General features: G+C 37.0%; 1 protein-coding gene and 1 long non-coding RNA gene across 8 annotated transcripts in view; one reads left to right on the forward strand and one right to left on the reverse strand.

The window, feature by feature from the left end:
• Window positions 1–22,833, reverse strand: part of LOC110830504 (dual specificity calcium/calmodulin-dependent 3',5'-cyclic nucleotide phosphodiesterase 1) — a 686,314-nt gene that overhangs the window by 70,466 nt on the left and 593,015 nt on the right. For 5 of the 7 annotated variants that reach the window (XM_087348470.1, XM_087348484.1, XM_087348486.1 and 2 more), the window contains 2 exons: window positions 18,500–18,613; window positions 17,422–17,457 (listed from right to left, as the gene is read on the reverse strand). In XM_087348470.1, the coding sequence (XP_087204596.1) occupies window positions 17,422–17,457; window positions 18,500–18,613 (150 nt within the window). The remainder of the gene's footprint in view (window positions 1–17,421; window positions 17,458–18,499; window positions 18,614–22,833) is intronic. The other 2 variants (XM_087348503.1, XM_087348474.1) reach the window with 1 other exon arrangement.
• LOC147875047 (uncharacterized) lies at window positions 22,076–22,706 on the forward strand. The gene is made up of 2 exons (XR_015535063.1): window positions 22,076–22,467; window positions 22,588–22,706. It is a non-coding gene; the product is annotated as an uncharacterized LOC147875047 (long non-coding RNA).

The raw sequence follows: 22,833 nt of genomic DNA on the forward strand, positions 1-22,833 counted from the left end.
TTGTCATAAAAGCAGTGCTTCAGTAAGATCATTCTACGTTACGTTTGGCAGCCCGGCTAAGGTAAATGGAATCAACGTATATTTAACGAGAATAAAAATACAGAACGGTACAAAAGGATTCAATGGCGTGTGCGCATGTAAAGTAAAGTAAAGTTTGTCCCACTATACGCCATGTAGGCGTTTGGGGGGAGTGGAGGTATAGCTCCTCTCTTCCTTGACCTCGGCACTAGATGGTGGTGAGTGGTCAGCATCACGCCCCGGCCGGCTTTACCCCCGGGAAAGGACCCCGGTACCCATTGTAGATGAGGCTGGGTGGGCCCCAGAGCCGGTCTGGACGCAGAGGCTAGAGGAAAAATCCTCTGCCCCCTTCGGGGATCGAACCCCGGTCGTCCAGCCCGTAGCTAGTCACTATACTGACTGAGCTATCCCGGCTCATGGCGTGTGCGCATGTAGTAACAAATAATTTCGCTAGCCAATAATTAATTTCCATGGTCGAATCGTTCCACACGTCATACATATTAGTGAAGAACTAACAGAAACACCCAAGTCTATTCTTGGATCACATTCACATCTGGGCGGGAGATATAATATAATATTTTGCAAAGGGTTTTCTCAGACCCTGTAGGACATTCGGGAATCATGCTTTAAAATAAGCCACAACCCTTCAGCACACGGTCCCGCATGCTTCCAAACTCACCCACCAGTCAGTATTATTGGTCTCTTTATTTCTTATCCGAAGCCAGATAACCTGTGTTTCACTGCGTCTTTAAATAACTCAAAGAGCATAGAACGTATATTTATTTCGCCATATTCAAATACGCGATCCAGCAAATGGAATCTACCATAGCCACGCTACATGCGAAATTACTGTATGTGAACAATGAACACATTAACATTTAGCCAAATAATTACAGGATTATTATTTATTTTATTTAGTGTTCTGTCTGACGACAGGTCCATATGAACAGGATCCTTCCATCCTTTTCTCGGACTGGGACCTGTTCATATACGTTCTTGGCAGATGATCCAGAAGTGGTTTGCCATTGCCTTCTTCTGTGTGTGAATGGAGTAATTGTTGGGATGCCACGGAGAAACCGGGGAAGCCCCCGGAGGAAAACTCCGTGTTGCCTAGACCACGGCCTCGCCCAACACAAGTTATAAATTCGGACACAGCCGGGAATCGAACCCGAGACCCCAGGATTACAAGCCCAGCGTTCTAACCGCTAGACCACCGTGGCTAATTACAGGATTAAGAATGTTTAAATGTTAGGTTTGTTACGAAATAGTATGACATAACATTCCATTTAAAACTGTCCTGAACTGAATTAATACCGTTCCTCTCACGTATTTATAGTAAATTCTGAAAAGCGAATGATGTAGATGTAAAATAAGTTTGAAACAGTTTACATGGCTGCGGTTGTTGCTAACGTTATAGCACGCAACTACTGGGGTATATTTTAAACATGGACCCAAACGTCTCTAAAAGTACCAAACAATACCAACAGCGATATGAATCCTGACTTACTGCGCGTCACATAAAGTAGTCTTTCAACCAAAATGTGTGCTGTAACAGATGTAAAATAACAATGTTTGTGCTCAAATTTCGATGCAACTCGAATATTATGATCAGTCGAAATAAACCTAATTTTATGAAGCAGAAGCTAATACTCACTCATTAGTCGCAAAATTCCTCATCTTTTATGGAATCCGCAGGCTTACAGGAACCTGCCAGTGGTTCCTACACTGAACCAGTTTAACCCAATCCACACACTTTCTTCATAGATCCGTTATTAATATCCGATCGACGCTTAGATATTCAAGGTATTGTGTAGGCTTTTATGTGCGTCATAAAATGGGCTTAGATTCAATCTACTGCAGTAATAAGCTTATTACTGCAAATGTTCTCATTCAATGCTTAATTTATTACTTATAACTGTTGTTCAGTGAGGCAAAATCACAACTCTGCAGGTAGCCCCTGGAGTATATGCAACCCATTCAAATTCAAAGCCTACTAAGTTGCATAATAACGTATGCTACTCGGTTATCTGAGGGACGATATTTTTTATCTCTTAAAGCACAGTGGTAATTGCATCGTAACATTCAGTAACACGTCCACAGAGAATTTACGAATTTGGAATGTATCAGAATAAAGAGATTATTTCCACAAACAGAAAGAACGATTTGTTAACGCATTTTTAATGTTATGTTTAGACGATATTCACTGTTAAAAGGGTTAAATACTCCGATTTTTGAGATCAGCCATTTTTATACAGCTTTTAATTCAAATTTCTACGTATTCCTCACGCTCTGGTGTGCGCGAAGGAACAGGATCACATTATGGACTGATGGTGTGTGTCTGTCCATCAGTCTGTCCAGTTGATTTAATTTGAGAACCACTGGATGGATTTATACAAACGTTGTTGTTGAGGTTGTGCCCTTCTGCACGACCTCAAGTCGTACTTTCAATATCCTACGGGTGGCGATAACTAAATGACGGATGAAAAAGTCGTGAGGTGGACACAGATTATGCAAGTGAGTTGCTGTGATCTTTTAGCCAAAGTGGTCACTTATTTATTTTTTACAATGGTGGCCATGAGTGCCCAGGTAGCACCATTTACCCAGAGAACTACAAGATGAATTTGAATTAAATTTAAAATGAGTGTTGTGCTATTGGGGACTACATTAAAATCTTACTTTCGAATACCCTGCAATCGGTGAAAAAATGACGGATGAGGAAAGTTTTGAGACTGACCGGAAGTAGATTATTGAGGTGCTGTACACTGGTGGTCAAAGATAAAATATAATGTATGAATTTGTTTGTTTACCATGGTTACCAAGGTAGTCACTTTTATTGTAGTTATTTTGGAAACGATTATGCGTTCTTTGTGTTTCTACTGTGGTTAGCATATTAACAGCGGTTAGTATTTTATATAAATGGAGAAGGTTTTGAGTCCGGTTAGGTTAGATCAGATTAGGGCAGGGTAGATTACATTAGTTTAGGTTGGGTTAGGTAAGGTTGGGTTCCTGGTTAGATTATTAATGTTTAGGTTAAGTTTCTTTAATTTCGCCTAAGAACATTTAAATTCAGATTTGGAATTTCGAGAATGGGAATTGAGAATTTATAAATTTTTTATACAAGAATCTCCAGAAATCAATGACATTTCAAAATTATGAATGGTTTCAATTCTTGAAGATTTAGATGGAAAGATCAAAATATGAACGTCTTGGAATGTTACGTTATTTGAAACTTAGTTTCGTGGGCAAAATTTAGGTTACGTGAGGTTATAACAGGTTATGTTAGGTTAGTTAAGGATAAGGAAGACTATATTAGGTTAGAATATGTTATGTCAGATTGGGATAGGTAAATTTAGGTTACGGGAATTTAAGTTATATTGTTTTCTTAGTTTCTGCTACAATGTTTTGGATGTTATAAATGTTGGAATTTTAATTTTTGGTATATAAATTTAGAGTATGAGAGTTGTGAATGTTTAGTTCTTGCATTTTGAAATTCTGAAAACATATAAACATATTTAAGTTAATTTTTTAAAATTTTTATAGTTAAATTTTTATAATTTGAAAGTTTTGGAAATGTCGAACGTTATATAATTCTGATATTTTAGGAGAGTGAACTGTAGAAAATTTCTGTAAGTTAGAAAAACTTGAAAATTTTTAAACAAGGAATATAAATATGCTGGTAACATAGTAATGTTTAGGAAACTGTATGTTGAAACTGTTAAAATTTTGAAAATTAAAACGTCGAGGAATTTAAAATTGTCAAACATTTTTATTTTGTTTTAGTGTTTTAAAATTTTTTTCGTAATTTTTTCGATGTGTTAAGTTGCGTTGGATTGGGATTGTAAAGGTGGGGTTAAGTTATGTTGGCTTGGGTCGGGTGAAGTTAACTTACTATACGTTACCGTAGGTTGGAAAAGGTTAAATTAGGCCATGTTATATGTGGTACTGTTTAGAGCAGCTGTATTAAAAAACGAATTGCCTTAATGATAGCTAACCTCCGTTCGGAGACAGCACCTTAAGAAGAAGAAGAAGAACAACAACATATGTGGTATACTAGGATAGTTAAGGTAGATGATGCAGAGTTTTCGTGTGGTACGTTGAGTGAAGAGAGACAAAGAACTGGAGGTAACCTGCTATGCTTAGGAAATATTCGTTTGGAAAACCGTATGTTGGGGACAGGGCACATTTAATATTCCCTGTTGCAAAGAAAGCTTAAGGAAATTCTGTATAGTGCGGTAAGGAGTACACTTTCTTGGAATTTTTTTTTGGGGGGGGGGAGACTGATTAGGTTATATCAGACATGTTAGTTTAGGTTAGGTTAAGTTGCGTTCGTTTAGGTTAGGTTAGGTTCGTTTGGATTTGGTTGAGACATGTTTGGCTGGGTTAAGTTTTTTAATTTCAAGTTAAGATAGTTTAGGTTAGGATATATATTTAAATTGTAGTTATCAATGCTGGAATCTAGAATATGGGAATATTTAATTTCATAATTTGTAATTCTGAAATTTACAAAACATTTCAAAATATTAAACTGTGTACAAATTCTGAACATTTGGAAGTTCGGGATTTTTTAAACACTGGAAGTTTAGCAGATTTTGAATTTTTAGGAATTTTAACCAGCAACTTCGCGAACTACCCATGAGGGAACTGTGTGACTGGTAGCAGTAATTTTTGAGAAGTCACAATTATACGGTAAGAGTTTGTTTATTCACCACTGTTGAGACGAACATACATTTTACACTGTAGTAGGCAGAAGAATTCCAGTACCAATGAAAGTAACAAAATGATAGCACCATATATTTGCAGAAAAGAGAGTAAAATTTGTATCACGTGTTTAAAAAATGGAAGGAGAGGTGTGTTTGTTTTGACCCTCTGTCAACTTAGATGGGAAAAGGGGTATAATTTTTTCTAAGTAAATTCCGCGCCCCTTAAGACTTCAGGTAGCGAAAGGCATGCATTTAATGAAAGTAACTCTTAAAGCACGAAAGGCATTCGTCAAAGCAATGCTAGCCACTTTTACAATTTGTTTGATATGTGTGTGGATCTTCGTCCCTTATATTAAGAGAACAATATTTGAGGGTCCTTCAAAACAAAATGCTAAGGATATGAATGCATTTGGTTCAGGATAAAGATCAACAATGAATTTCTGTGTTCCATAGAAGCCGAGAAATTTACTGACCTCCTTAGCGACTAGCAGTTTCTCAAGGTCTGAACTATAAGGAATTTAATTAGATCCATACCTTCGTATCAGTAAAGTCATGCGACGTTATTATCTGTCGAGATGGACTGAAATTTAATCCAGTTTCAAATATTTAAAACAGACCCAGCTGTTCGCGAGGCACCGCCTTGCTCTTGCTCCTATACTAAGCGTTAATTTGTCTGCGAACGGAAATTATATAGATAATGTATGATAACTGTTTATGATGCCCGTAAGAATACATAACCTAGAAACAGAGAAGAAACTTTCGATAACGCCGATAATAAGAGAACTTCATAGGAGAATATGTGCAGTAAATGCGACGTCCTCGCCAATAAACTCATTATTACAAACAGGTTTGTTTGTCTAAGCTTAATAACACCTTAAGGTCGAATACTGTGATAACATTTTTCATATTCACATGAGAGTGAATTTATTCTCAGAAATAATATCTAAGAGCTAAATCATGGAACCGAATTTATATAGGACAGTTTATTTGGAGAAAAAACACACAGATGACCTCTCAGTATTTACAGTTTTAAAAAATTCATTCGTGGCATAATTTACGTGTGTGAATGACACATGAGTTATGTTAAAATCATCCACAGATTCACTTTTACTAACCTAACAAATGTTATATATCAATAACTACCTGCACAATCGCACTGTATACTTATTATTTCTGAATAATACTTTTTACGAAGAATTCGAGCATAAATACAGATGACAACAGGAAATAATTCAGAAGATGAGTAATGGGACAGAACACAGTAGTAAATAATATGAATTAGGACGAAAGAAGGAACCAATTTTTAGTCGAAAAACAGTAAACACACACAGACATTAATAATTTACAGATTTGCGCTAGACCTGAAAGCAATGACATTCAAACTAGAAACGGCTGAAATTACACCCAACCTGGAAAACAAAGAGCGTTTTAGTCTGGTTAGTTACCACAGATAAGCAGAACATAAGTTAGCAATAACCATAACAGATACCTGCTTGAAAAATACTTGATTAGAAATCATTCGAAAAACGTACAATATAAGCAGGATATCACACAGACGTGAAAGAACACTGAAACTGGCCAAATGTTAGAAACTATTAAATAAATACCACGGGAAAATTACAAGATGCAACAGAGTTTTTTTATTTTTACACAAATTAATTTTAAAGTTTAAAACTTTCCTAGCATTTCATAGTCACACATTGTAAATCTACATTGCACCTAATGGACGTAACGAATCATGAGTATCTTGAATAACCGTTTTAGATACTGTTATATTTTGATGTACAAATGACAATTTTAGGTACCAAAATGTTATAACTTTCCATATAGAAAGTCATATCACCTGCCTTCAGCATGAACATTGAAAATTATATTTGTAGATTAAAACGGATTCCGATGTGAAGACAGCTGAATATGGCATGTAACAAAGTTTTGGAAATCTAGCCAAGACCCTGACAACGAAACAGGTGAGCAGAGCAGTGACTCAGATTACGCGACAATCCCCCAAATATCCGATGTATTGATTGGCGTCTCTTCCCCTCTCCCATTTCTTCATCGAGTGAGCCGGCAAGTAACACACTCAATTGCAATTACTCTGAGTTTGGGGTTTGGAAGGTGAGCATTGGATCTTCTTACAACGTATTTTACCATAAGGTATCAAGTGGATACCTTATGGTAAAACACGCTGTGGGCGTTGTGAACTGTTTGTACTGCATATGTATCACGGGACCATTTAGATGCAATACACATCAAGCAGCAAAAAGCAGCAGACAGTATTAGAGTACAAAATGCCACAATTTACAACAGTTAAACTATTAATATATTTGCCTGCAAATTTGTGCAACCCTCTACTTATTATACATAATTATGGAATTTAATAGGTAATGAAAAGTTACAAAGTAAACGTATAGTGAGCGTAACAATTCTGGAATGTTCGTCAGAATTTAAGTTTCGACTTTTAACAAATATAATCACTGGAACACACTATCTTCGGAGCGCATAAACCCGTGTTAAGTCCTCATCTACAATGCTTGTTTTTGCACAATCTCGACCAAAATTGGAAATTGTACAAAAATTGACCAACAATTTGCATTATCAAATTTCAAGACTATCCCCACTAAACGAATACTCTTGCATGTTTCTTTTGTGAATTGCGGTGTAACATTCAAGTGTCTTCAACTCTACAAATAGTAATAAGATTCGTCATCAGATCCCGAACAAGTTCCAGTAAATCACTACCAGTATCGCTTATCATTCACGAGAAATTGCATAACGTTTTCCAGTCAGAGCTTAGTTCAAGCATACAGTGTTCTGGGGTATATTTTCATCTTTGTCCTGAACAAATTAATAAACCCAGTATCCCAACCCATCAGTGTCCTCCTTACGCATCCACCTCCAACTCGAAAGAACTCCAATAACCTCATACTCCCAAATTTGTTCTCGACAAACTGGTGTATGTTGTTGCTATGCACCAAACATGCTGTATCTTGCTATTTACGGCGATGTCATGTCTAAACATGTCTTGTCTTTCCAAATTGGTCCAATCTACATTAACGGACTCTTCTGTTAGCCTGTATGTATACGTGCAGAGAAGTAACGTCTCCCTTATTTTCCGTAACAGGAATATATATTCCACTGAAACAACAACAGGGGAATATTTTTGCTCTAATATCATTGCTTCTCAACATTGTCATCTTTGCGGTGCACACAGTTCCGCCAATATTCGGACAGTTTCATGAGTCCGTCACGATAGAACTGCAAGGAAGGCGGCGAAATTCTAGTCGTTATGCCTAAGGTAGACCAGTTATATGTCAAGACGAGCTCTTTGAACACGTGCCTCAAATTTTTGCATCCCTCGAACGTAGCTCTCAGAGTTGATGGTGACGCCAGTAGGCAAGAATTCCGCATGTACCACTACATCATTAACGTCCTGGGTAGCAGTGAGCGTGGCTTTGCCAACAGAATAGACCCCATGAACGACTTTCATTTGCCGATGAATATTAATCAATGGAACGCTTTCTTCAGTAAAAGACTCAGTCACTGTACCCTGATTATTCCCCTCTGACATTGTCTCCCTACACTGTTCAATTTTCACGGGTGAAAGTCAGGGACCTGTTGTGCTAGCACTGTCAAACTCCATTAAAAGTGCGGAAATGTCTAAATAAATAAGTGAAATTTAAATCACATTTCTTGGAAAATGTGCTCAGCACGCCCTCGTGAAGTACATCAGGTAGCGTGCAGAATTTCAAAAGCCTTTAATGGTTAGTTCAGCTTATCAGCTCGTTCCCATATCTGGGCAATAGACACATTAGAGAAGTTTATTTCTTCCTTTTTCGCAATGGTATGTTTGGTGTAGACTTCTTCTGATTTGAATGTGTAAACCGTTAAGTACAGTGTTTTAAAGGTAATTTTAAAACGAAACTCTTTTTAGTAATAGTTTTATTAAAATTCTGGACATTATCCATTGGCTGTTTGTTGCAACATGACGTTTCTGGGATTGGATCTGTCTCTTTTATCAGGTAAAATAAGAAAGGCAATGGGTCCCTACTTTGTGGGGTGCCTTAGAAAGAGCTAGTCTCCATCACAGCAAGCAAGTTAACGATTCTTAAGGAAAAGCGTGCGTAGTGCGTGGTATGACATGGCGCGATTGTCTATTTATGATAGGAGCATAGATAATACAAATGTGCACAGAAAGCATGTGTTGAACTCTGTGTATTCCGGTGACGATCAAACATTTCCAATCTTCTTATACAGAGATAAATGTACAAGTTTCAATCTCATCACGTGACAAGCATTGATGTTGCAAAAGAATCAACTGCCATATATCCGATCCTAAAATAATCGCTCCCATTAGCACGACGATGCAAAACACACTGACGACATCCCAGATATATGGGGAGTAGTCGTGTTAAAAGGGCATTAGTGGTTGAAGTTTCGTCCTGCGCGCAGTTGTATATTTCAGGATAGGTTTTGAGTCATAATGCTTTCTGGCGACTTTTCCAGGTTCTTTAAAAAATTCGCGAGACTCTTGGAGATGAAAACAGATTTAATCCCCTAGCAATTAGCTTTCCCAATATATATTCCAAGGAATGCCCGTTTGACCGATTATTGTGTTTGCGATACACCGTATGGAAGCAAGAAGGTAGTCTATATAAGCGATGTGTACGTTTTCGGACACAACTGTGCCTAATTTTCGAAGTAGAAAAACTTAATAATTTCCCCAGGTTTCTGTCCATGAGGGATATTACATTTATAATTTTTCTATGATGTGTCTAATTGCCGCAATAAAAAATGACAGAGAGCTTTTTATAATATGAAAATTTCATTGTGTCGATCACTTTTTCAACTATGCGCCGTTAGGGAGAAACGTGCAGTTGGACACTCCTGTGCTTAATTTTCGAAAGAAAAACAGTATTTTTTTACAATTTCTCTGATTGCAAAATATAATATTTTCTTCGGGAGAAACAGGGTGAAACGGGCGGATTTTGGTTGCTACACACACACACATGAATTGTCGCCCTCGGCGGACTAGCGTGCTCACCACTGGACCCAAGGTTCGCCGGTTCAAAACCCGGCCGAGGTCGATGGATTTTTAAGGGCGATAAAAATCCGTAGCACAACTTCCTTCGGAGGGGAAGTAAAGCCGGCGGTCCAATATCGTAGATTTACGGCATGTAAAAGAACCTTACGAGTACGAACGCGATATCTCGTACGCAAATTCAGCCGCCATTTCTCTTCAGATTCACTACATGAAGGCTCTATCAGACAAATCAGGATTGAGTAGAAATTGTGCAGAGGCAGTGAGTGGGCTTGTCACTCACTGCTCTTAAATGCACACTTCAAATCCAAAGAAACTTCCCACATGGGAGGAGGCCAAGGCTCGATTTCGGGCTGTTGCGCCGTAGAAAGAAGATATATACATGGATTATAACGTGAGAAATAGTTCGGAAATCTGATGTTATAAAAGCATCTGACGTAAGATATGTTTCGATGTAGGAAAATAAATTTGTTTCAGTACAAACAAATTGTAGGCCTTTGAGAGATTTCACGAGTCTATAATGTGTTTCTTTCATAAATAGAAATGCTAATCCCATTAACCGCATTCTCTTTCTGTGTAAGTGTATGGGCAAACAGGGAGCGCGAATGTGGTACTATAGCAAATAAGATATTAAACCGTGTATGGGTATACTAAAAAGGCTCTGGATCACAACCGGTTTTCTAACAAATTATAACTTGAAAGGTTCTTCAATGTTAATGATGTTATAGGCCTATAGGCCTGCGTCACGTTCATGTTCATAAATTACTTCAGTCACTTAATTTATAATGGCATTAATTTCTGTACCGCAGCGGAGTACCGGTATCATCCAGATGCATTCTTTGATCTATGTACAACTTACTTAAGTGTCCCTCATTTTCATTACTGCAGATAAAAATATGCTGTTTCAATGTTTGTAACATTATAAATACAACATTGCATAAGCAAAAAATATTTTTGATGTATAAACTGATGCTTTTGAGGCGACAAAAGTTGATGAAAGTCTCTCGGTCTACAAGGTGAGTCAGGTGGCTGAATGGTGAATACACCATATCCTGTGCCAACATTTCGAGAGCCATCTCTGCTCTCATCCTTAGGTAGCTGCGCTACAGAAGGCCAGTTCGTTACGCAGCTGCCCTGAGGATGAGAGCAGAGATGGCTTTCGAAATGTTGGCACAGGATATGATGTATTCACCATTCAGCTACTTGACGTAGCTTGTAGCCCGAAAGTCTTTCTTCAAAAAATATTATTAATTTTATTCCACTAATGATATCTATACTTAATACTACGTAATTTGTTATACATTCTCTGTTCAAAGTGTAAAAAATTAATGAATGTGGAGCTAAAATGTGTGTGCCCACGTGATTCGTCTCTGAATCTACTGTTCAGATTTCTATTCAGTTTGTATGTAGAATTTTGAACTAAAAGTTTACGAATAAACTTACTTTTGGTTCGTACCATTTAAATGTTAAATCTAGTTTGTAACGGGCTTTTTTGAATGTTTATATATGGGAGAATACAGGTACACCCGGAACGTGTTTGCTTTAAGACTCAAGTTTTATTCCAATATACATATATATCGGTCTGCCTGATTATCAATCTATGCTTCTACTTAGTAGGATTTCGTGTTCTCACGGCGGTCAATATGACGATGACTCTCTTCTGGGTTGCTGCGCCACGTTTACAATGGAGCCAACAAACACCTTTAAAACGTTGGTAAAAATTCTACAAAACCACACGGCGCTACATCCCAGAAGACAGCCATTTCTCTTTAAGTAGTGTTCATCCGTATTTTATATAACAGTAGTAAGTAAAAACTGTTTTATTTATAAACCCTTGTCACTCCACTGACAACTCAACAATTTCGATATATAAAGCTTTTTATACCCTTCAGATATCACAAAGACATAATTGATTGTATGATTTGAAGCTTTCATGGCGACTAAGTAAAATAAACAGTTCTCGGGCTACCCGCCGTGTCAGGTGGTTGAAAGGTAAAAACACCAGCGTTTCGAGAACCATCTTCGTCCTTGGGCAATTTCTTATAAAGGACGCCCAGTGGTAATTTCGAACACTGACGGCAATTTTCAAGAAAAAACTGACGCCATTCAGATCATGTGACTAAGCCAGAAAACGTTAATACAGTACCCAACAACTCATGCAGAAGAAATTTCTCTGTATACACATTTACCAACAGGCCAATAGCCATCACTACATTAATACCGTGTGATTGATATATGATCATTTTAAAAGAAGCAAATATCACATTTGTATGTTACTGTCACTAAACCACACACGGTCAAGATATTTATTCTGGAGGCATCTAGTTCCAACCTCGGCCACGGAATTAATTTGTTTTTCTTAGCGCCTATTGATGATTGTCGGAATATTGCCACGATAACTTACAAACTTACCCCGACTCACCATTCAAGATCAACATGCCCCATTCGAGTATTAGTCTGCTTTAGTTATATGCTTGAAGTTGTCCCACGGGAAACAGCTCTTGGCATCCATTAACACGAGATTCAGTGACGATATGGGGAAATGAAAAACAACTTCAAACGCACCTACTGTGAATCGAACTCTGTACACCTATTTAATCGATACAAATCGTAACACGTACAGTGACTGATTAAGGATTCTCGGATTACAAGCCGCGTCAGGTGGCTGAACGGTGAATAAACCATATCTTCTGCCAACGTTTCGAGAACAATCTCTGGTCTCATCCTCAGGGCCACATGACGCAGCTTGTAACCCGGGAATCATTCATCAACTTCAGTCGCCGCGAAAGATTCACTTTATACGAACAGTGATGTTTAACTACAAAACTGCTTTCGGCAAAATACTCGGATGATCGAAGTGTAGACCCTAAATGGAAGGACAACACAGAGTATTTGTGGTTGTCGAAGTTAGTGTCGGCGAAGTTAAAGCTTCGGAATTGTTTTCCAGGAAGTTCGTTCATTACTTAATTAGGTCTACACGTCCCAGATACCTTAACACATTAAGAAAACAGTAGTTAGAAATGAGTTTCTTATCATACGTGAATTAGCTAATAACACGAGTATACGACTTTGAGGAAGGGTGTAAAATTATTTCTTTATCCAAATCTTTTATTGGCTGCGGGGTCCGCAGAAGACGCGCGGTCTGAGGCGTGGGTCTTGTGCCCCTTGGCCGCAGGGACCGTGGGATTGAATCCCACTCAAGCCATGGATGATTTCCCGAGTTTTTTCTGTGTAAAGGTAGAGACCTTGCGACGGGCCGATCCCTCGTCCAAGGAGTCGTATCGAATGTCTATAAATCAAGCCAACGAAAAGTTGGGTCCCGCAGTGCTCAGGCACTTGAAGAACGGGTCGTTCCCAGTATCCAGTATTATTGGCTCCACTTATTCCAAAGCAAATTTTATCCTCGTCTCTCCATCTAAAAGCAAGACCGTCAGTTTAATCGATCAAAGGGTCGATATAAAAAGGGTATCTACAGGATATCAGATAATTGCTTTATATTTTGCCTTCATAGATGTCATAGTTCGAAGCGCTGCGTATAGAGTTTTATCTTGCTTAATGAATGAAGGTCTCGCAAGGTGGGAAAGGGTACACCTGATTGTAACTTATGAAATTTAGTATTCCATACTACGTGTAGAGAATAAGCATGATATCAGAAAGGGAAAATGAATTCTGAAGACGGTGGAACTATTAAAATTAACCTGTGAATCAATATAGGTTTGTACAATGTGATATTAGTATTTGTACTTACTACTAGCAAATGTTAAGTTTGAGACGGTACAGTGTTCAATGCATGAATGTGGACTCTCGGGACCACAACGTTATAAATAAGGGCAATTAATTGAAAAGACATGATAATTTATTAAAGGGGTTCGTTATTAACATATTGGTTCTACTAAATTACTTTATTTCAAATCAGACATCAGCGACACATGACATTTGTTTTAATTAGGTATCTTTAAACACGGCAGTTCAGGGTACTTCTCCCAAGAATAAGCCGCCCCTCAACCCTTTTTGCGTTAATACAAGTAATACGAGTACAGGCGGTGGCTTGGCTTAAGCCGGCTCAGTTGCGGCCTCTGCCCTCGTTACAACGGCTATCATTACAATGGTCACCGGGCACTGCCCCAACTGAAGTTACCAGTGACTGCAAGTTATTACCGCTGTCTGACTGCGATCATTTCAAATAAACTGCGAACTAAACGTCATTAAAATTGGCGTAAAGAGGCATTTACGGAACTAAAATGAGTGATATGCTGAAACAGGAATCTTAAGAAATTATAATTCCAAATAGGCTACATTTAATTTAATTTAATTTAAATTACTGTACTTTACACGGCCATAAGGTGCACAGTAAAACAATGTAAACCTGTCAGGTTTTGGTGGCTGGACTTTCATTTGCTAATCGGTTTGCGGGGTTGAGCCCCGTCGATTGTTGAAGGTTATCCAAAGTTTTTACCATAGTCATGCAAAATACTGTAAATATTCACCCTTAAGATATCAACTAGAATGTTTTAAGAAAGTAGGACCACCTTCAACATTCGACACGACTCATCCTCTAAAGCCGATATTGCACAGCATACAAATGGTAGGCGAGTAATTGAAAAAGCTCTTATGCTGAAAATAAATTGAATTTAATTATGTTTAATTATAACTGCAATTCCATCGTAATCTTAACATGGCAAAAGTTATAGAATAAAGCACATTACAGACTTAAATACCACGCAGAATGTATTCATATCGGAATAAGTAAGTCCAAACTGTTATTTAAATATTTATGATATAAAATCAAGAAATGGCCAAGTTCAAAATATCTAAGCGTCGTATGCCGCATTATTTGAACTTAAACCGTATTAATCCATGCAGGTGGTAGGACACTGCATTCAGAGATACATAAGCTTATAGCCTAGATTTGGAACCAGGAAGCACTACCACAATAATGGGAAGAATGAAATATTTCCCATATTCAAAAAAGTGATAAGAAAATTGAGTGCAGTAACTTCCGGGGAATTTATCTTTTTTAACGTCTTACGAAATTTTATCCAATGTCCTTCTGGCACGTTTAACGTCGTTTATGAATGAAACTGTAGGGGAACGATCAATGCGGATATTTTTCATTCGACAAATATTAGAGAAAAATGGGATTATAATGGATCAGTATACCAATTATTTAATATTAGTATTAATAATTAAAAAAGTATATGACTCAGAAGAGGGGTACTGTATAGCATTTTGATTGAGTTCTAAATACCGAAGAAACTTGTTCGGTTAGTTAAGATGTGTATGGATGAAGTATCTAGTAGAGTTCATACTCGTATAGGTAAGCTTCTGTCGGATCCATTCCCAGGTAACAATGGCCTAAACAGGGGGATGCTTTATCCCCAATGCTTTTTAATATTTCTCTAGAGGTAAGAGGGTATGAAGCAGAGCTCAAATTTAATGGTCTTGCGTGTGCTGATGATGTTAATTTGATGGGGATGTTGAATGTACGGTAACCAAGAATGTAGAAACTCTCCTACAGGCTAGCAAGGAAATAGGCCTAGAAGTAAACGTAGACAAACTAAATACATGGGCGTAATACGAGATCAACATCAGCAACAAAGGTGAAACATAATTACAAGAAACTCATCAATTGAAAATGTTTCAAAATTTAAGTATCGAGGAACAACAATGACGTATATAAATGTGGCCCATGATGAAATTAAGATAATAACTGTTATCATCTCGTTGAGGATATATAAAACAATAATTTTGCCTGCTGTCTTGCCTTGAAGGAAGAACGTAGATTACAAATGTTTGAAATCAATGCGCTCAGGAAGATATTCGGACCTAGAAAGGATGAAATAAGTGGGGAATTTCGAATATTGCAAAATGAGGAGCTGCGTGAATTGTACACGCCATATAGCATAGTGAGGATAGTGAAATCTAATAGGCTCCGATGGACTTAACACGTGGCACGCATCGGGAATCAAGGGGTGCATTCAGAATTTTGGTGGGAACTCCTCCTGGAAATCGACCACTGGGCATATCAAGAAGGAGATGGGAGGATAATATCAGGATAAATGCTAAAAAAAAGTGGGCTGTGAGGATGGAAAATGGTTGGAGTTGGCTCAGGATCGTGGTCAGTGGCGCGCTTTGGTGTTGTCGGTGTTGGACCTGCAGGCTCTGCTTCCAGGAAATTATATAGGCCATAATACTCATGTCAATTGTGGGTTTTTGTATTTACAGTTTGGGCAGTCTGTCATTTATAATTCTGTAAATGTGCTCCTCTGTGTAAAATACGCAGGACTTTACTTACAAATCACTTTGAAGGTCTAGACCCGATGGATCGGCCTATAAGTAATTTTCAACAGATATTATTCTTTACTGAAGAAACATATTATGCTATGCATATTTACATATAGATGAAGGTTAAAAATGTATCCGAAACAGATATTCGCTACAAAGTAAACATTTATAGTTAATAAAAATAAGGAAACTGGATAAGAGGAGTTGAACGAAAGTACGTAGAATTGCTTACATTATAAAGATATTTCTAAAATTTATCACGTAAGGAAATAAATAAAACGTTGTTCATCTAATACCGTAACAATTCTACATTCCCAAATTATCAAATAGTCGCACTCCATAGAATTTCGTTTGTTTTTAAGACAATTACATTTGATGCTTAGATATTCTGCTTAAGTAGGCTGGGTCGAAAGTGTGTGTTTCCGGCACCTCTTCAGATACGCGTTCTGTGCATAACAGAAACGAAAAATGTGTTGTGTAAACATGGCTCCCTGGATGATTCTTTTTCGTGTTATGGACAGCAAATTTAATATTATGCTGCCATCGGCGACTTTGTCTCCCAAGTAATCTCTCCCGGCCAGCGTGTACGATTAAAACTATTTAGAATTACACACCTCATTTATCAGTGTATGCTACATGTTTCGCCTATTTCGTTATCATGGATTTGGTAACACTAACAATTAATAATTTTTTTAATATTTGGGGAAGGACAGAAGTTTTGTTGGTGCTCATGTTGTAATTTTCTCTACCCTCCTGCTACTTCCTCTCTCTTAGATGCTAATATTTTCCTCAGAAATCTGTTCATATTTAGCTTCAGTGTACGTTCTTCGCTTAGGGTAAAAGATCCAAAGAGGAATAACAAATTTAATATTTCACTTGACAAAAGCAGATTGTGAATACACTGTAGTTGTATTCAGTAATAGTCTCAGATTAACTCTCTCATGACACAATACCCAACACAGCCCAAAATATCCTACAGATGAAAGAATAATGATAATTTTATGCCTCATCAAAATAATACAAATACTTGAATTCGTAAATGCAGAAATTAAATCTATGAGAACGCATGTTTGATTCTATCACGGTTAGATAAGCAGGATAAACCTGGTTACTACGTGATATCAAAATTATTTAGCGTGTGAGTAATTGCTTGTTGTACGGACAAATGTTCTCACACTGTGGTAATAAGAGGAAGATACCTAAGTTGGCTTTTAAAAAGCTTAAATAGATGATGATCTGGACCATATCCGATCACCGATGCAGGTTCTAGAAAAGAAATGCAATTGTACTTAGTGAAATACAATTCCATGTACTTGAACAAGCTTCTTCCATACCAGGTTCTGGGTTAAAACACAAGTGAAAAGCAAGCAATGTACATACAGTGGAAGCAGTGCTTCTGCGTGGAGTCCCCTATGGCTGCAAGGAGTGACAGAACAGTGAGTTTTAGAATCATGTGACTTAAAACAACAATAAACACACGTGTACACTTCCAGATTCAAGTAGAGCATTCGCATTTGCGATTTCAAAGATAAGGATAAAATACCTAATGAGGCTGAAACATGCTACATTTAACCTACGTGAGATTCGTGTAGCTGTCGGATAAGTCTAGCCGTCGGTTCATGTAATGTACGATATTCTCAATTTAGAGTGTTTATTTCACTGGAAATATATCCGTAAATGTACAGATATAAAATGTGTCTCAAGAGTTTAAGATTTAATACAGACATAAATGCTTAAATTCAATAGTAATTCTCAGGCGTCACACAAAAATTTACAATACATAAAGTTTTAATTTGGTGAGTTATTTACTTCTTGTGATTAATTCTTTATTTTCAAGTAAGCGAAAAGTTACTTACCCACAACAAAGGGCTGAAATACAATCTACGATCTACAAGCTGAACCTATACATTTACACAGAATTTAAATTTTAGTTAAATTTATTCTGGAAGTCATGCAAACTTTATCTGCAAAGATAACCTAAACTACAAGTGAATGAAACATAGTAATATGTCTGAAGTTTGTTTGTACCATATTTCACTTTTCCGCAGTACGTATAGTAGGAATGCTAATTGCCGTGGGACAAAATTGTAAACATAAAACAAATAAAAACCTTCTGCAGTATATACATGCAGCGCTCATCTTCCATATAACATGTATCTTTATACGTGTAATAAAATAACTGTGATATGATAAGAAATACAAGCCGTAGGTCTGCTTGATGTCTGAATATGGATTTGTACACGCGTAATTTCTAAGAATTATTGTACCTCTTCTATTGATTAACAAGAGATCGAAAATTAAAACTATTAAGTTCTGCTAAAGTGCTGAGAGAAATGCTTCTCTGTAGGAAGCATGAAACATGACTTTCTGGCACAAACATGGAATGAACGTAGTCCAAACACACAAAAGTTGCGTATCGTATTTTCACATTATCATGCTAAATTGTCGGTGTACTTACTTGGTTTCGTCGATAAAAACGGCTTCTAAAACTCTGGCGGCGTAATGAAGATTTTTCTGAAGTAATTCAGCTGATATCTCCCCCCTCTGTAATTGTCTTAGCAAGCATCGCAATCTGAAAACAGAAGAAAAACTTTCGATTCTACCTCTCAATTAAACAAATATTATGTAAAATGCAAATTTAAGAGAATGCGTTTCAGCAGAATGCATGATTTTGGCACACTCAAATATAGTAATATTCACTAAAGATACATTTGCTAATTTGCTAACTTAAACATTACTGCAAATTTATAGCATATGTTACTTTAATTTACAATTTAAATTATAAACTAATTTTAAAATTTAAGTTAAATTATTCATTGCAACTGGGCAAGATAAGGTATACGATTCCCTTATGATACTTGACAATACGTTAGTGAAACAACAATGCAAACACAAAAATATAATCAGCGACTACAATGGCCCAGCCATTAAATCACTGATATTACTGGAAATACATCCCGTTAAATCTGTAAAGTAGTACTAATCGCTGTAACAAGGTTCACTTTATAATAGAGTACTCGACGTAGGTATAAGAATAATCTAATATCCACAACAGAACAGTTTCCGAAGAATAACATGAAGTCTTCCAGTAACAAACTTCCGTTTACAAACACACACACAAATCAACATATTCATACGTATCAATATTGAAAAATGTTATTTCGGCTTAATTAAAACACAGTAGATTCCGGCTAATTCGGCCATCGGTTAATCAGGGCAGTCGTTTATTTGGGACACATCTTAAAGAACAAAAACAAATCTAGAAAATAACCGGAATTTGCTTCGCTAATTTGGGACACCATGCCGTTTAATCGGGACAGTGAGGGCTAGATGGCGCGCTTGTGGCATGTGGCGTGGAGGAGTCAGTGAGTCATCGGTGATTCACTCAGTAATGAACACATGGCTATATTTAGACATTGTATCGATTCTGCTTGCGAGCAATAAGCAGCAAGACTACTCAGAACTGCTTTGCTTACTGTGATTTTAAGCATTCAGGCTTCGAGATGCCAGATTAGAGCAATACGTCAGAAATTACGAAGAGTTCGTATGCATTGACAGTAGTCTTCAACGTTAAAATGGAAATGAAGATTATGAGAACGCAATTGTTGAACAAATTGCAGCAAAACACGAAAAGACACCAGAAGACCAGAAAAGTGATGAGGACGACACACCTGAGCTTGAGCGAGTGACTAACCAGGATGCCAGGAAATTTCTTGCTGGATTACGACGCTACTTCATGCAGGAAGGCAATGAAGGCTGTTCTATGTCTGTACTAGATATCTCCGTGTATTTTGTTCAGCCGGAGTCAAACAAGAGAACACGGCAGGGTACACTCGATAAATTCCTCCAACATCATTAACTGCTGAGAACAACATAGGGCAGGACGGGGCCACGAGGCAGAACGGGTTATCGGCTATATTTCGTCTGCAATGCGTTGCGATCTATCGGGACCGGGTGAAATACCATTGGCATACAGCACAGGGTCATGCCACGTCAGTCAGCGCCATTTTGTGGTTACAGTTTCTGAAATAATCACCCATGTTGGATTTTGCTCCTACATTTTAGAAATTTTCCTCAAATTCCATTGAAGATAAAACCTATTCATTATTCATATCCACTTTGTTGAATGATGCATGTTACAAGGCGTTTTCTTGAAAGTCTTAAACACAAGACACAACATATTATTTTTATTTTCATGATGTTATTTTTGGTGGAACAATCCTAATTTGAAAGAGTATACTCGGGGCAGGATGAGGTACCCAGTTTTGCCCCGCGTGAAAGTAGAGAAGAGGATCAAGACGATGAGTGCCTGTATTGTGGCGATGTCCATTTGCAGTCTATTGAAGAATGGATCCGGTGTTCGTCTTGCTTGAAATGGGCCCATAACTCATGTGCAGGTGTTGGTAATCACGCTGATGAAGAGGTGCACATGTATGAAGTCTGAGTTAGGCCGAAGTAGATTTTAAGTTTGTAAAGTATCGACACGTTACATTGTTTATTTTAACATTTCTATATCCTACGTCATGTTTATCAGATAATGTGTGTCTTCTTACAACTTTTTCAAACATATATCAACCATAACCCGTCTTGTCGCTGGCACGGGGCAAAATGGGGCGAGTTAAATTTTTGTAAATAAATTAATATTTTAAAAAACTGTAACTCTTACAACTACAAGGTTCCTCCATGGGTTTATCTTTATTATTGTCCCTTCCACATGCCTCCAAAGATTAAGTTCCCCGTTCTGCCCTGAACTCCCCTACATGCGTTTGATGCATACATTAAATTGACATTGATTTTAGCGTAAATATTTTTCTCTGATCTGTACTATTTATTCCATAATTCATTCACAATATTTTTGTTGCTCAATAAATCATCTCAATAAACGGGAGTTTGTCTTTTGTTTTAAACCCTTTTAACTCTACGTGGAACTTTGCATAATTGGGGCAGCGGCTTAATTGGGCCAATGTGTTCTAGTCCCCATGTGTCCCAATTAACCTGAATTCACTGTAACGGAATATGAGTTTAGCTATATCAAATAAGTAGGGGAGACCAGGACAGAACGTGGAACTCAATATTTCGAGGAATGTGGAAGGGACAACAACAAAGACAAACACATGGTGGGACCTTGTGTGGATTTATTGTCTATTTGAAATTTATGTTGAGCTACTAGTTCAGTTGTAAGTGTTACGGTTTTTTAAATATTAATTTCTTTACAAAATTGTAACTTGCCCCAATTAGACCCGTGCCCGGGGCAAGAAGGGGTATGGTTGATATATATTTGAAAAGTTGTAAGAAGACACAGATTATGTAATAATTATGACGTCGGATATAAAAATGATTTAATATACAATATTTTAATATTTTCCGTCAAATCACAATTTTAATAAGATAATAAAATATAAAATATTTAAAATATCATTTCACGTTCCGCATCGAATGATCGATTTACAAATTGGAACGTCTCTTACGACATGTTTCGGTTATATTTAACCGTCCTCAGGTATAAATTAGATTGGTAAAATTTAAAACTCGAATTACAATCATTTACAATGTTATGCAGTTTATTGAAATGTTCTTATCAGATTACTCTTATATATTAGAACGAAGGTATTGTTTTTTATATGGCGTGGTTCATCTGATGTTCAATATTAGTCTGTAAAGCAATGATTTAAATAAATAAAACATTAATAAATATGGAGTAATATAGAAAACAAAATGATGGAAGTAAATAAATAGTAGAATGTATAAGTACAATAAAATTAAATTAATTTAATAAAACATACCGGTGATGAGTTGATAGAGACATGACGTGTCTAGCGGAAGACATCTAGAAGTATTACTGTGTCGGGTCGAGGTTTAATACTGAATTGCGGTTGCTCGTGGATTGCGTAGGTGAAAGGAGGTTGTTATGGTTGGGGTCAAGGATCTGGAGGGCATTGAAGATGGGGTTATTAAGAACAATATTGTTGTCGTTTAGGGAAAGATTTTGTTTATATGTTTGTTGTATGTAATATTTCTCTATTTTATCTCTATGTCTTTTGTTACGTACTATTTTTAGAATGTCCATAGTTTGTGTAATTGTATTGTATGAGTGTCCTGTGTTTAGAATATGCTTTGCTCATACAATACAATTACACAAACTATGGACATTCTAAAAATAGTACGTAACAAAAGACATAGAGATACAATAGAGAAATATTACATACAACAAACATATAAACAAAATCTTTCCCTAAACGACAACAATATTTTTCTTAATAACCCCATCTTCAATGCCCTCCAGATCCTTGACCCCAACCATGACAACCTCCTTTCACCTACGCACTCCACGAGCAACCGCAATTCAGTATTAAACCTCGACCCGACACAGTAATACTTCTAGATGTCTTCCGCCAGACACGTCATGTCTCTATCAACTCATCACCGGTATGTTTTATTAAATTAATTAATTTTACTTATACATTCTACTATTTATTTACTTCCATCATTTTGTTTTCTATATTACTCCATATTTATTAATTTTTTATTTAAATTATTGCTTTACAGACTAATATTGAACATCAGATGAACCACGCCATATAAAAAACAATACCTTCGTTCTAATATATAAGAGTAATCTGATAAGAACATTTCAATAAACTGCATAACATTGTAAATGATTGTAATTCGAGTTTTAAATTTTACCAATCTAATTTATACCTGAGCACGGTTAAATATAACCGAAACATGTCGTAAGAGACGTTCCAATTTGTAAATCGATCATTCGATGCGGAACGTGAAATGATATTTTAA

This window comes from Zootermopsis nevadensis, unplaced genomic scaffold, assembly GCF_977971745.1.
Source record: "Zootermopsis nevadensis isolate Lab colony 2312 unplaced genomic scaffold, Znev_1.0 Znev_ptg000002l, whole genome shotgun sequence".
NCBI lineage: Eukaryota > Metazoa > Arthropoda > Insecta > Blattodea > Termopsidae > Zootermopsis > Zootermopsis nevadensis.